The sequence below is a fragment of the Mandrillus leucophaeus genome, unplaced genomic scaffold (genome assembly GCF_000951045.1).
Source record: "Mandrillus leucophaeus isolate KB7577 unplaced genomic scaffold, Mleu.le_1.0 Scaffold121, whole genome shotgun sequence".
NCBI classification, from domain to species: domain Eukaryota; kingdom Metazoa; phylum Chordata; class Mammalia; order Primates; family Cercopithecidae; genus Mandrillus; species Mandrillus leucophaeus.
In genome coordinates, this window is record NW_012100432.1 from 1,295,570 (window position 1) to 1,311,571 (window position 16,002).

The following is a 16,002-nucleotide window of genomic DNA, read 5'->3' on the forward strand; positions in this document are numbered from 1 at the left end:
AAAAAAAAAAAAAAAAATTAGCCAGGCATGGTGGCACCCGCCTGTAGTCCCAGCTACTTAGGAGGCTGAGGCAGGAGAATCGCTTGAATCCGGGAGGCAGAGGTTGCAGTGAGCTGAGATCGTGCCACTGCGCTAAAGTCTGACAAGAGTGAGACTCCGTCTCAAAAAAAAAAATTAAAAAAAAAATGCAAATCAACACCATACTCAGTTACCACTTCACACACACTAAAATGCCTATAATTTTAAAAACAGACAATAATATATGTTGGCCAGGATGTGGAGAAACTGAAACCCTCACCTATTGCTGGTGGGAATGTAAAGTAATGCAGCCACTATGGAAAAGTTTGCCAGTTCCTCAAAGAGTTAAATATATAGAGTTACCATATGACCTAAGGATATATATCTAGGAGAATTTAAAATACATGTTCACACAAAAATTTGTGCCTGGATATTTATAGCAGCATTATTGATAATAACCACAAAGTATAAATAACCCATATGCCCATCAACTGATGATTTTATAAGACAAAGCCTCACAAATTTTGTTTTTCCTACTTCATCTGAGGTCCTTGGACTCCCACAGATGTTATGAATGAGCTCAGGAGTTAAATGGACTCTCTCAAAATTATATGCAATATGTATGTGCATTTTTGCTCTTCTCTTGTAAGAGGGTCCCTAGTTTTATAAATACTCTCAAATGGGTCTAAAACTCACAAAAAAATTAAACAATACTGGTATCATGTAAGCATTACTTTGTTTTAAAAAATACAACTGGTTAGATTTAGCAGAATCCAGTACTCTGAAATCTAACACATGTATCACTACATAAAGTTTGATTCAAATCAGCTAATAAATTGTTTAATTGGTAGAAGCATAAACAAATATTTTTAAAACTACTCTAATTCATCATCCATTGCTTACTTGAATGGCTAATGTTTCTTGCTGCTGACGGGCTTCTTCTTGGGCCTTCTCTAATGCTGCAGAAAGTTCTTCTTTAGCTTTCATTTCACGGCTCAGAGCAGCTTCCTGTGCCTCACTATCCTTTGCAGCATTGGCTTTGTGAAGATCAGTAAGTTCTCTTAAAAAATTAGATTGAGTTTATAAATGTTGCCAGTCATCAGATAATAGAAAAAGTATTTCTTCAACATCCTACTCTGATAATTCATTCTAAATGGGTTGCATATTTGTTCATTTTCTTACTTGTATGCACTATCCAGGGCAGCCTGAATACTTCGGTTCTTTTCTTCAAGTTCATCCATGTCTACCTGAAGACGGCCAAGATCTTTCTCCTGGCGTTCTACCACGGAGTTCAGTTTTTTAATATTTTCTCTATGTTGTTTCTCCACCTCTTCTTTGCCATCAAGGACCTATATGTTATAAAAACAGACAAAAGTATTTTTCAAGAAATAACAACATGATAAATAATTGTATTCCAGCAATCTATAATAATGGAGAAAAATATATATATATTTTTAGACAGAATCTCGCTCTATTGCCCAGGGTGGAATGTTCTGGCTCACTGCAACCTCTGCCTCCTGGCTTCAGGCAATTTTCATGCCTCAGCCTCCCAAGTAGCTAGGGCTACAGGTGTGCACCACCACGTCTGGCTAATGTTTGTATTAGGTTGGTGCAATATTTTTAGCAGAGACAGGGTTTCACCTTGTTGGCCAGGCTGGTCTCGAACTCCTGGCCTCAAGTGATCTGCCTGTCACAGCCTCCAAAAGTGTTGGGATTACAGGTGTGAGCCACCCCACTCGGCTGAAAAATCTTATCATTTATCTATTGTTTGGAAAATTCTTCTTACTACACCCCATTAAATCTTTTCAAATGCTCCATAACCATGGCCAACTGCTCATACAGGAAGTAATAACAATATATATGTAGAGAATTATGATTGCTATTCACCTGTTTCAAATGCTGCAACTCCTCTTCTAGCTCTTTAACTTTTTTTTTCAGTTTTGCAACCATATTTTCATTCTCCTTGTCTTTAGCTCTTAATTTCTTGATGATGTTAGAATTATGCAGCTGCTGTTTTGAAAGTTTTTCTCCTGGTGATGGTAAAAAAGTATAAACTCAAATGACAACTATTCCCTAAAAATCTCAATAGAATGTTTTATCTAATCAATAACACAAAATAATATAATTTTTTTAAATCACAATTTTGTAACCCACAATGTTACAACTAATTTGGACAAGAATCATCAATGAATGTTAAAATTACTGAGTAAAAGGTTGTTGGGAAACTGGATATTGACACGGTCTTAAAGAATCACTCTCACATATCACCTACTAATTTTAAAGAGAAAAATCTGGCAGTCAACTCCTTAACTAAGCATTCAGTTTTGGCATCACCAGTTGTAGTACAGTTTGACAATATGTGCCTGCTGATGTGAGGTAGGTGTTCAATATCACCTAGATATTTCCTACTAGAAATATGATCTAAATCTAATCATGAAGAAAGTAACAAATTCCCAAACAGGGACATCCTGTGGGACAACTGCCCTGGACTCCACAGAGTCCTCAATGACATAAAGAAGAGAGAACTGTCCTAAATTGATGGAAGACTAAAAGGACATAACAACCAAATGCAATGGGCAAACTTTGGATCCTGGGACAGAACAAATGATCAACTACAACAGACACTTTTAGAGTAAACTAGGATAAATATTTAAATATATGCTGGACTATAATTCTGAACTAATGCTGATTTCTTAGGTTTGACTATGATGTACCTGTCAAGGAAAATGTACTTGCCCTTGGGAGATGCAGACTGAAGAATTTAGGAGCAGAATGTTAAAGTATTTCTAACCTCCTTTCAAATGAGTTGACAAAAGGGTAGTGTATGTATGTGCAGAAAGATATGGAAGAGGTGTGGCAAGATGCTAACACTTGATGAATCTAAGTGATGAAGTAATCAGGTATTCATTGTAGTGTGCTTTCAGCTTTGAGTTTTACAGCTCTTTAGCTTTAAGTTTTCAAAATACTGGCCGGGTGCAGTGGCTCTCACCTGTAATCCCAGCACTTTGGGAGGCCGAGGCAGGCGGATCACCTGAGGTCAGGAGTTCAAGACCAGCCTGGCCAACATGGTGAAAACCTGTCTCTATTAAAAATACAAAAATGAGCCAGGCGTGGTGGTGGGCACCCGTAGTCTCAGCTACTTGGGAGACTGAGGCAGGAGAATCACTTGAACCTGGGAGGTGGACGTTGCAGCGAGTTGGGATCATGCCACTGCACTCCAGCCTGGGCAACGGAGTGAGACTCTGTTTCAAAAAAAAAAAAAAATTTCTGGGGCATGTGGAAACAGTATGTAATACCCTTGTATAAAATGTAAATACTCTGTGAATATAAAATACTCCCATGTGAAATTGCTCTATTTTCTCTGTAAAAAGGTTCATTAAGCAAAAGAAGACATCAGTCCATTCTCTGACAAAATTACTAAATTATAAAATAGTTAACATTTGATATTAATATTTTAAAAAACTTTTTAAAAATAAGGAAACCATGCAGTCAGCCTTGCCCTCGGTCTCCAATATTGTAAGGCAAGGCAGTCAATGACTTCAAGACAGCTTGAGAAATAATTATAACAATTCTTCCTTCGTTTTTCTATTTTAGTGCTTAGAACTGTGTTTTATAATTATCTGTGTTCCTATATTTCCCTCTCACTAAACTAAGCTCCTAAAGGACAGAGTGTGTCATATTTATTATTATATCAAACATAATATTTGACATACTAACTCTTCAGTAAATATTAGTTGAATAAATTAAAAATAAAGTTGAGTAAAGCTAACTTTGAAATGACTGCTTCCAACTGTTCTCAAACTCTACACTTTCTCTGGAAATTCACTTAGGTTCAATGATTTAAGCACAAAAACATTCATCCTACCACTAACTGTAATATTAACATTACAGAAATAAATATACAGCATTAGAAACAGTAAAACATATTATGGTATACCCATATAATGGACTTTAATGTAGCCATTAATAATGATAAAAAGCATTTAATGGCATAGAGAGATATAAGAGAAGGAAGATTGCAAATTAAATATATGATCTTAACTATGTTTAAAAATGCATGGAAAAATGCATTAAAACTAGAAAAAATTAATAGTTCCTTATAATATTGAATTATAATCTACTTTTCCTCTTTATTCATATATTTTCCTATAACTTCAAAACTTTCTACAAGTAGCAAGTATTACTCTTATAACTACAAAAACTTTAATTAACAAGAGAAGTAAAAAGAGAGATTCACTTGACCACCTTTTCCAAAACCTCCTGTCTTCCAGGATATTACATGAAGAAATTAATTCAGTGTCCATTTGTAATGATTTATTTCATGAATAGATCTTTAATTTCTATAATGCTGTTAATTTTATTTTATTTCATTTTTTGAGACAAGGCCTCACTCTGCCGCCCAAGGTAGAGTGCAGTGGCATGATCTCGGCTCACTGCAGCCTCAACCTCCCAGGCTCAAGCAATCTTCCTGCCTCAGCCTCCCGAGTAGCTGAGATTAGGGGTATGCACCACCACCACTTGGCTAATTTTTGTATTTTTAGTAGAGGCGGGGTTTCACCATGTTGGCCAGGCTAGTCTCGAACTCCTGACCTCAAATGATCCACCCACCTCAGCCTCCCAAAGTGCTGAGATTACAGTCATGAGCCACCACACCCAGCCAACCCTGTTAATTTTAAATCTTTTCAGAGACAAAGGTGCTTAATAATTTAAAAATTAAAACAGTACAATGAAAAATTCACTATCAAATGCCAGAACAATACAGTATCATATAGTAGCCAAGCTATAAATCCCAGAATTATACACTTTGAATGTCTTGGTTTAAATGACAGGCTCTTAAGATCTGTTTAAAGTTTTCTTAGGGCAGCACACAAATTTCTGTCAATTTTACAGGGATTTATTTTTTTTTACTCCCTAAAAACAAAAGCTAGAAACACATATCTCTGTCTCAATATATCTTACTCCTCATTCTTCTGTAAACTGTCACCTACTATTTTTATGGTTTACGTCCAAACCCTCCTTGCTTTCAGTATTTTTAATTAGGAAGCATCAGCTAGTTATGTGGCAAGAACTTCTTACATAGTCAATCAAATACTTTACGCACCTTCTTCCATTAACCCTCGGATCTGCTCATCTTTCTCTTTCAAAAGGTCTGCAGTTTCACTACTATTTAATCTAGTGGCAAGCTCTTCTTTTATGTTTTTGATTTCCTAATAAAAAAGAAATCTGTGAATACCATAAAGAATTACTTTCACTCTAAGTGCAGTTCTCATTTTTCCCTCATCCAAAGAAGCTATCCATAATCACATTCTCAATAAAAATCTGTAAGTTTTGTTCAGTTAATCTACTACTTTGGTTAACTAAGACTAAGAAAACAGCTTTGAAAATGATATACAAAACCTAAATTCAGATATACAAGCAAGTTTTAATATGAAAATATAAATGGGAATAAACTCCTTTTTTTTGAGACAGGATCTTACTGTGTCACCCAGGCTGGAGTGCAGTGGTACGATCACGAATCACCACAGCCTCAACCTCCCAGGCTCAGGTGATCCTCCCACCTCAGCCTCCTGAGTAGTTGTGACCACAGGCGCCTGCCATCATGGCCAGCTAATCTTTGTATTTTTTGTAGAGATGTAGTCTCACCATGTTGCCTACTCTGGTCTTGAACTCCTGGGCTCAAGCGATCCACCCTCCTCGGCCTCCTGAGTAGCTGTGACCACAGGCGCACACCAGCATGACCAGCTAACTTTCTGTATTTTTTAGGAGAGGCAGGGTCTCACCATGTTACCCAGGCTGCTCTCTAACTCCTGGGCTCAAGTGATCAATCCACTTCATCCTCCCAATGTGCTGAGATTACAGGCATGAGCCACCACACCTAGCCAAAAATCTACAATTTAAATGTTAATAGATGATATCCTTTTCACCTTACTTCTCTTTTTTCCAATATCAAAATATGATGAATGCACTCCTCAAAAATCTATGTCTCTATAGAGTTTAATTAATATTACTTTACATTTCAATTACCTTTTTAGCAGCATCTCTCTCTTTGCAGGCTAGTTGAACTTTCTTTTCTGCTTCTGCAATTCTTTGAGTAAACTCATCTTTCAAGGAAGAAATGCTACTGCTTTCTTCTTTCACTCTGAACATTTCACTAAATTTAAAATAATATTTGAGAATGAGGATGGTGTTTACATATCCCAAAGGTATATATTAGTTCAATTCTCAAAAGGAAGATAACTTTTCTGTGACATATACCTTATTAAAATAGAACAGGTTAAGGCCTATTAACTTCTAAGAAAAAAAATAAGGAAATTTCCCTTGTTAAATTTATTTTGAAACACCTCAAAGAAAACCTGTTAGAAAGTGAAAATGTCACCAATATCTGACATGCAAAAATAAGAGAAAAGTAAATACAATGATTCAATTCCGAATCTTCTTAAGTCCCATTTTCCCAATGAGCTCCTTATAGCAAAACTGTGTTATTGTATAATACAGTTTTCTTTAAATACATGTTTTAAATCTCTAATACTATAAGACTAAAAATGAAAGGAGAGAGTTTTGCAGTTTTTGCAAAACGACTCTCTTCAACGGCAAAGGTAATATGGTAAAGACAATTAAAAGAGAAAAGGAATCTTTAGGGTTATACTTGAAAGCCATACAACTTTCAATAATGATAAAATTACAAAACATTTTAATTTCAAAAACATTCTTAAATATGTACAAAGTATACAGGCTTCCAGAAAATGTGTAACATTATTCACATTTGCAGAATACTTACTCTTTCAGGTTATCATAAGCTTCTTCTAGAAGTGCTTTTTCCTTACTAAGAGATAATAACTGAGCCTCCCTTTTTTCCAGCTTTTCATTCAGAAATTCAACTGTCTGGATAAGGCGAATACATAAAAATCAGAACACTTAGCTTTAAAAAAGACCATTTTTACATGCAGTTGTATCACTGTAACAAAGAAAACAGCTTTATCTCATAAAAACAATTAAGAACAATATGAGGAACACAGAGGATCCAGAACAAGAAGAACTCTTAGGCAGCTGATAGGAGAGTAAAAGTAAGTACAATCAAATAGCTAGTGGGAGCGTAAGTTGAGAAACCACTTGGGAAAATGATTAGGCAATATCTAGTTGGGGATCTACACACTCTTTGATACAGAAAATTTCACTTTTAGGTATAACTTAGAGGAGAAAATTCTTGCATAAATGCAGTAGATGACATGTATAAGAATACTTACTGCAGCTTCCTGGTAATAGCAAAAATCTGGAATAATCTGTGTATACATCAAAAGAAGGGAGATGGATGCAATCAAAAGAGGTCAAAGAGGGAATTTAAAGCCTCTATATCTTAGCTAGGTTGTGGATACATGAGTGTCTGTTTTCTGTATTATTCTTTACCTGAAACACGTATCCTTTTTAAAATATGATATATTGCATTTAAAAAATAAAAGTAGGTCGGGCACAGTGGCTCACACCTGTAATCTTAGCACTTTGGGAGGCCAAGGTGGGTGGATCACCTGAGGTCAGGAGTTTGAGCGCAGCCTGGCCAACATGGCGAAACCCAATCTCTACTAAAAATACAAAAATTAGCTGGGCATGGTGGCGGGCACCTGTAATCCCAACTACTCAGGAGGCTGAGGTTGCAGAATCGCTTGAACACAGGAGGCGGCGGTTGCAGTGAACCAAGATCATGCCATTGCACTCCAGCCTGGGCAACAGCGAAACTCCATCTCAAAAAATAAAAATAAATAAATAAATAATAAAAGTAGAGGCCGGGCACGGTGGCTCATGCCTGTAATCCTAGCACTTTGGTAGGCGGAGGAGGGCAGATCACTTGAGTTCAGGAGTTCGAGACCAGCCTGACCAACATGGTGAAACCCCATCTCTACAAAAAATACAAAAATTAGCCAGGCATGGTAGCACGTGTCTGTAGTCCCAGCTACTCAGGAGGCTGAAGCAGGAGAATCACTTGAACCTGGGAGGCAGAGGTTGCAGTGAGCCAAGATCGCGCCACTGAACTCTAGCCTGGGTGACAGTGCAAGACTCCGTCTCAAAAAATAAATAAAATAAAATAAAAGTAGGGTTGGACACAGGTTCATGCTTATAATTCCAGCACTTTGGGAGGCCAAGATGGGAGGACTGCTTGAGCCCAGGAGTTCAAGACCAGCCTGGCAGCACAGTGAGACCTCATCTCTACTAAAAATGAAAAAAATAGCCCGGCGTGGTGCGAGCCTGTAGTCCCAGCTACTAGATTGGATCAGGTGGGAGGACTGCTTGAGCCCAGGAGGTCGAGGTTGCCATGAGCCGTGATCGCACCACTGCACACCAGCCTGAGCAACAGAGAGAAACCCTGGGAGCCGTGGTTGCAGCACTACACACCAGCCTGGGCAATAGGGAGAGACCCTGTCTCATTCATACATACATACATCCATACTAAAAGTAATTTTAGAAAACTCATAAGAATTTTTAAATCTCCATAAAGTATCAGTATAAAGCTAAACAAAAAGTAATGCTTAGAATGTCTCATTCCTTAGGTCCTGCTCAAACAGTGATAAACTTAAGTATAAAAAGAGTAGGAATGGTTCCTTTTTGGACTTAAAAAAATGAAGTCTTACCTGAGTTTGGTTTAGATGAACTTAGAAATCACTTACCTTCTTAAATACACTGAAATTCAAAAAAATCTGATAGTAATTAGTGCTGGTTCCTAAGAATTCAAACTCCTATTATAATCTTACAGTACATAGCTATTACTAATTGAAATATTATTGCACAGCATTGTTGTTTGTGAATATTTAACCTGAATAACAGAATCTGGCACTTTAAAAAAAAATTAAGTAATTCAATACATGGCACTTACAGGACATTTCTTCAAGACATCCTACATCTCAGAAGTCTATTAAAGATGCCAGATCCAACTCAATTTCTATATCTAAAAATCACAGTAAAAACCAAAACTAGGACTTAATGTTAGTTAAAGAATTTATATCACTTTCTTTTCATATGTATTGGGTAGAAGCAATTTGTTACTCCTAAGCAATGCTTTTGTTCCTTAGACATTTCTCTTTCTTGTTCATGTGAAATATAGCTATCAATAGATCTCAAAAATAACATAAACAGAAAACAAACTGAAGCAATATAAGGATATACACTCCTTATATATGAATGAAAATACTAATAACAGAAAAGCACCAATAATAAAAATCTTAAATTATCATTTAATATTTGCTACAAATAATGTAAACTTGCAAAAACAAATTCTGATACAAGAAAAACCATAACATTTAGGGTTTTTTTGGCACATCCATCTGCAAAGGAGGTGAAGATACATGTTAATGTAAGAAAATATTCCTTTGCAAACTGACATACTAATGAGCATAACAGAATTTGAAAGTGATAAGGACTCAACAATAAAGATGTAAGATGAAAATTTTCATGCTTAACTATATTGAAGTATCAACTTATTCTACCATAATTGCCTTGGAGAAATTTCAAATTATATTAACAATTGTTCAACTTCAAGGTCCTTAATGCTACACTGAAATGGCAAAAGCCTATGTTTTTAAATCTGTACGAATTATCATGCATCGATGAAAATATATTTTAAAACAAATGATTTAATCTCTGAAAAGCACATCTAAAAATCCCTGCCACTTACTAGAGTTACCTTGCAAACATCTTCCTTCTCAGAAAGTGCTTCTGGCTGACTTTCAGCAGGTTCACACTGCTCAGCCACCCTGTCTAACACAGTGTGTCCTTCATTTATTGGTGTAGAAGAAACCAAGATATCAGGCTGTTCACAGTTAACAGGAGTTGCACTTCGTCCACTTTCTTCCATTTCTGCTTCCTCAGTGGGTATAACTAATGTTTCATTTACTTCTTCAGATTTTCCTTCAGCAGATTCAACTGTTTTAGACTTTGGAGTTGAAGAATTAACTGTAATAGGCACTAAAGCATATCCCTTGCCTGACAATTCATCATCTGAATTGATTTCACTTACACTCCGGCTATCTAATGACTGTACACTAAATGAGTCTATTCTTTCAAAAGCGTCAGATGAACAGCAACTCTCAGTGAGTTTTTGGAAATCATCTAAACGATTATATTCAGGACAAGCAGATGCAGAGAGAAGCTGAAAAGATGTCTGCATCAAGTGAAGACTTGATTTTGAATCTGTAGTCTCTTGTCTCGAGCTCGCTGAGCTCTCACTTATTACACTTTCATGATCTAAAACTTCAATATCACTGGTGGTAGAAGTACCTGATGAAAAGGTACTAACAGGAGGAGAAGGTGTATTGCTCTGCCTGTCTTCATGTTTTTGTTCCTTAGGTTCCAAAGCCATGTCCTTTGTTTCTGCTGTGAGAGACTGTGTAGACATATTAGATACACTTTCCGTAGTTGTTTTCGCATCAATTACACTTTCAGATACTTTCAAACTTACAGTTGGCACCTTCATATCCAATTCTTTATTAACAGTTTCTTCATGCTTGCCTTCAGTTTTAGGTGATGAAGTACCTGCTGCCAGAGTTTCCCCTGAAACACACAAAGAGTCTTTTACTTGTGACTCAGTTGTTTCAGGAGTTCTTGACTGTCCAATGTGCAAGGATTCATGTAAGCTGCTTTTCACTTCTTCTTCTGGTCGTTGTGATTTTGCTGGAGGTTTTGATACCACTGGACTCTTCTGAATGGTCTGGACATCAGTTGGTGAGAGAAAGGCACTGAAGAAATTTTCAGATTCATCGACCACAGTCCTCCGAACTGGCTTTGTGATTGCTTTAGGAGAGGCTATTGGTGGACTCTGAGGTTCAGTGTTTGATTTCAACCCCCAGGTTGAAGTATCCCATCCTCCACTGACAGGCGAACTTATTCCTTTGATAAAAAAGTAAATATTAAAAAAAAAGAACACATATATGTTACATTAATATTTCATTCATCATTATAAATCAGCATATAAATTTAGAAAAAAAATACCCTATGAAATACCTATAATTTGCACCTGCTAAACTCCTTGCTTACTAGATCATTAAGTAGTTTCCAAGTTAATACTGGGACTTAAAGAAGAAAACTGGTGTGAGTCTACCTGAGAGGAAGGAGGAGCACAGACAAAAGACTGGGTCTGGCCTGGACTACCAGATGCAAGTATGTTATTCCTCCCTACAACAAATTAAGGAAGTAACAGTATATGTTTTATAACCCACAGAAAGTCTAAGATACCTATGATTGATTTCATAATAAGAGGCTTTACTTATCAATATGAAATAAACTAATATGAAACTGACTGAATATGTAGGGCCATGTGCAGTCACTGAAAAATTACCCTACCTATTCAGTCAGTTTCATATTAATTTTTACTTGTAATATCAGTAATATAGTTAAGAGGCAGACAAAGGGCAACACTCAAAAACTGAACTCAGTGAGTATGGAGGTTCATACCTATAATCCCAACACTAGAAGAATCATTTGAGCCCAGGAGTTCAAGACAAGCCTAGGTGACGTAGTGAGACCCCTGTCCCTACAAAAAAAAATTTTTAAATTAGGTGGGCCTAGTGGCCCACATATGTGGTCCCAGCTACTCAGGAGGCTGAGATGGGAGGATCATCTGAGCCCAGGAGGTAGAAGCTGCAGTGAGCCATGATCGAACCACTGCACTCCAGCCTGGGTGACAGATCGAGAACCTGTCTCGAAAACAAACAAAACAACAAAAGCCTCAAACCAAGATGCTGGTGAGAAATGTTCTTTTGCGAAGATCAAATTAAACTGATGGGAATGGTAAGTTTTAGAGAATAAATTCATTTTCATCCACTTAATCACAGGCTGATTTTCTAAATTCCACTCTCCAAGCCCACTCTAAGAGGAGGTTTTGTTCTCAAATTCTAAATTATGTCAGAAATTACAATGTCATTATGAATTTCAGAAATGTGTTTTTAAGAACTATTGCTCTTTGACATAGATCTAGGTAGTTGACACTAGGGTTTTTAAAAAAATACTGCAAAGAAAATGACTATTTTCTTGGGGAAAAAGGTAATTATCATATCAGTCATACAAATAGCTACTATTAAAATCCTGATTTTTAAAAATGGCATAATCAGGATCTTAAAAATGGTATATTTGTTAAAATATTTAAAGCATTTCTTTAAAAATGTTTTCTTTTCCAAATTAAAATGTGGCTGAACAAAATATTCACAATTAGAAGTTGGTGGAGAGAGCACAAGTAACTAAAAGCTTCTAAAAACTATCAAGCCTTACAGTAGAATCTATCCTTTAATGTGACTTCAGGCCAGGCGCAGTGGCTCACACTTGTAATCTCAGCACTTTGGGAGGCTGAGGCGGTCGGGCCACCTGAGGTCAGGAGTTGAAGACCAACCTGGTCCACATGGTAAAACCCTGTCTCTACTAAAATTACAAAAATTAGCCAGGTGTGGTGGCGCAAACCTGTAATCCCAGCTACTCAGGAGGCTGAGGCAGGAGAATCACTTGAGCCCAGGAGACAGAGTCTGCAGTGAACAGAGATGACACCACTGCACTCCAGCCTGGATGACAGAGCCAGACTCTGTCTCAAGGAAAAAACCAAATATATATATGTAAATATATATATGACTTCAAAACCAAATATATATATGTAAATATATATATGACTTCAGTTAGGATGAAAAGTAAGTAGAAAACTTCAGTTTGGAGGCATAGTTCTACACATTCATTTGCATAATATATCCAAACCAGAGAAAATCAAAATTAAAGATGCAAATGAACAACCAAGATTATGTCTGATTAATTTAAACACATTCAAAGGATGACAGGAATTAATGTTGCCTCTTGGAGAATACTTTATATAATCCCAGGGTTATCTGGCATCCATCAAAATTATACCATTCTGAAGACTATGGTCATTTTCAGAAAACAAATATCCTTACATATAAAACCTATATTCTTTCTTATCTAAAGTTTAGTAATTCTAATTAACTGGGGCACATATGAAAAAAAACAGTTACTCCAGCAAGGTTATATGGCATCCTGAGGATCATGACATACACACATGGACTAAAATGCCTTAAAATGAGGTACCTCAAATTTAGGTCCTGACTTTTCACTGATGTAAAATTAAGAACAGAAACCAGAAAGGAGTAGTCAAGCACATCTCTTATCCTTTTTCACACAAAGGTTCACATCCCCCACACCTGCAAATCTTTACCCCACACATCAAATGCTAAACTGCTCCTTAGACTTAAGAGTCAAAAGCAACTGAATGAAGATCCCTGAAAGATTAAGCTCAATGAAACTGCAAGAGAGATTTGGCTATTCAGAAATAAAATGTGATACAATCCAAAAATCTTGGATCACACATTCCTTGGGTAATACCTCCAGCACATTCTAATCCTCATCCTCCGTGTGACCTAGAGCAAGTTACTTGGCCATTCTGGGCCTCATTTTCCTCTTATGTAAAACACAGATATAAACTAAGCTCACTCGGGGAGTTGTTCTGAAGATGAGAAGGCCATAAAAAAGCACATTACAGGTTTACGCCTGTAATACCAGCACTTTGGAAGGCCGAGGCGGGGGATCGCCTTAAGTCAGGAGTTCGACCAGCCTGGCGAACATAGTGAAACCCCGTGCCTACTAAAAATACAAAAATTAGCCGGGCATGGTGGTGGGAGCCTGTAATCCCAGCTACTAGGGAGGCTGAGGCAGGAGAATCGCTGGTACCTGGGAGGCGGAGGTTGCAGTGAACCGAGATCGCGCCACTGCACTCCAGCCTGGGCGACAGAGTGAGACTCCGTCTCAACAACAACATAAAACCACATTACGCGCTACCAAGCGTGAAATGTTCACGGAATGTTAGCGATTGTTCTTCCCTTCCCTGATGATTTACGTACTTCAGATCTTGGATCCCAACAGTGCAGGAGACGCGAGGCAATTTGAGGTTCAGGTTCGGGAAGGTTGTGCTTGGAAGTTGCGGCGAGGGAGGGCTTGAGGGCAAGACCAACCAACCAAGTCCCCTGTCATCGAAGTCCACAAGCCTCGCACCCACGATCAAAGACAAGGGGGAACCTGGGGCTGGGTTTTCCCTCAGGAAAACGGCAAAGACCGACTTGGAGGCTGAAGCAGCATTAGGGAATGGGCCGGGGAGAAATTACTTCCAGAGAACTCTCTCAGCAAAGAAGGACCCCTCTCTACACCACTTAACCTGTCTGCATCAGAAGAACAGCAGCCTCCGAGAGCCGGGAACCCCGCTCCTCTCTCTCTTACCCGGCTCTCCATACGGAATGGTCTCGGCCCAGATGCTCGGCTCCTCTTCCTGGATGTCCAGAACCCTGTCGATGGACTTCTGGGCCTGGGACAGGGCCTGCTTAGCGAAGCTGGAGAGCTGGGAGGCGTTGAACCAACTCATCGCCCCTCCTCAGCCGGCAGTAGCGGCGGCAGCACCAAGCGGGAAGGTCTCAGGCCTGCGGAAGGGTGCAGAGGAACGGCTTGGCTCCCTTTTCCACTCGGCTAGTTCTGTCAGCGTGTGGCCATGACCCCGAGAGCCTCCCGCGAGCCCGGGATGTTACCCTCTGCCGTTCCCGCACAGCTGAGATGAAGGGGCCCGTGTGCGCATGCGCCTGCTTCTTCCACGTACACAGCAAACAAACCTGGCAGCCTAGAGTCCGGTCGACAGACGGAAGAACAGAAGACAAGAACGTTGACGTCACATCCGGGAGCGCAGGGTTGCCCTTAGTTACCGAGGAACGCGGAAGGGTTTCTATTGATAGCGATTCCGTGCTTACAGCAGTTCTTAGCGAAGGGGGAGCTATGGCTACCAATAGAGGCCGATTTCCCCGGAAGGAATACTCCAGTTTTCACGTGTGTGCTTTCCAGGAAAACAGTTCACGTGCTAAAAGCTTGCACCTTGCCAGCAATAATTACAAAGGGAAATTTGGGCCTCACATTTCTCTTGGCCCTTTGTCTCAAATATTTAATAAGCTCTGTATTAACTTGGTATTATAAGGAGAAACACTTGTTTGGGCTTGCCTAAAAGGCAGGATCACGTATGAACACTGTGTCCAACCCGTGGAACACATGATGCATAAAGCACAACCTCTCTCTCAAAACAGCAGCAAACTCATTGCTGCAGTCAAAATACCCCTAATACTGTGGTCTATCGCAAATTCCTATGTTGAAACCTAATCTCCAATGGGACAGTATTAAGGGGAGCCTTTAGGAGACGATTAGATGATAAGGATGGAGCCCTCATGAATGGGATTAGTGCCCTTATAAGAGAGGCCCAAGGGAGCTCACAGCAAGAAGGCACCAACTCTAAGCCAGAAGAGCAGCCCTCACCAGACACCAACCCTGCCAGCTCCTTATCTTGGACTTCTCAGCCTCTAGAACTGTTAAGAAATAAATTTTTGCTGCTTATAAGCCACCCAGTTTATGGGAATTTGTTACAACAGTCCAAATGGACTAAGACACCTAGGAAGCACTAAAGCTGTTATCCTTACAATGTGCAATGTGCATATTACTTAAAATATAACCTTTTCTGTGTGCATTCTCTTCAAACATTTGGACATGGAAAAATACCTTAAACTGGTGGCCTTCCTAATCCAGTCTGCAGCTATATTTGGTTTGAGCCCAAGTTAAAGACAAAATCCTATCAACATTTAAAAGCCAGACTTCATTCAACAATCTGGATTTCCAGCTGCTTTTGAAAAATATGAATACCAAGCATGGGAATAGTCAGCTAGAGTGGTCACCAATAATTTTCACTCACTCCAGTTTGCCACAGACCTCTATCACTCATCTTATTACACCCTCCCTGCTGTGGTCATTTACCTTATATGCCTGCCTCCCATATTTGAATATTTTACCTCACTGCAAGGAACTCTGCAAAAAAGAATTATTTTTCTTTTAAAAAATCAGATTGAACCCCTTAAGAAGTTATAATCATCTTCCAATAATTTTGTCTAACTACAATAAAAATTTGCATGTTAAAACTAACAATTTAGT

General features: G+C 38.5%; 1 protein-coding gene across 2 annotated transcripts in view; it reads right to left on the reverse strand.

The window, feature by feature from the left end:
* Positions 1-14,726, reverse strand: part of TMF1 (TATA element modulatory factor 1) — a 31,399-nt gene extending 16,673 nt beyond the window's left edge. The window contains exons 1-8 of one of the 2 annotated variants that reach the window (XM_011970937.1): positions 14,266-14,726; positions 9,689-10,890; positions 6,797-6,900; positions 6,043-6,169; positions 5,120-5,225; positions 1,906-2,048; positions 1,201-1,367; positions 922-1,078 (exon numbers count right to left, since the gene is read on the reverse strand). In XM_011970937.1, coding sequence (XP_011826327.1) covers positions 922-1,078; positions 1,201-1,367; positions 1,906-2,048; positions 5,120-5,225; positions 6,043-6,169; positions 6,797-6,900; positions 9,689-10,890; positions 14,266-14,407 — 2,148 coding nt within the window. In that variant the 5' untranslated portion in view covers positions 14,408-14,726. Of the gene's footprint in view, positions 1-921; positions 1,079-1,200; positions 1,368-1,905; positions 2,049-5,119; positions 5,226-6,042; positions 6,170-6,796; positions 6,901-9,679; positions 10,891-14,265 lie in introns of both variants that reach the window. The other variant, XM_011970931.1, reaches the window with a different exon arrangement.
* Between the last annotated feature and the right edge of the window lie 1,276 nt (positions 14,727-16,002).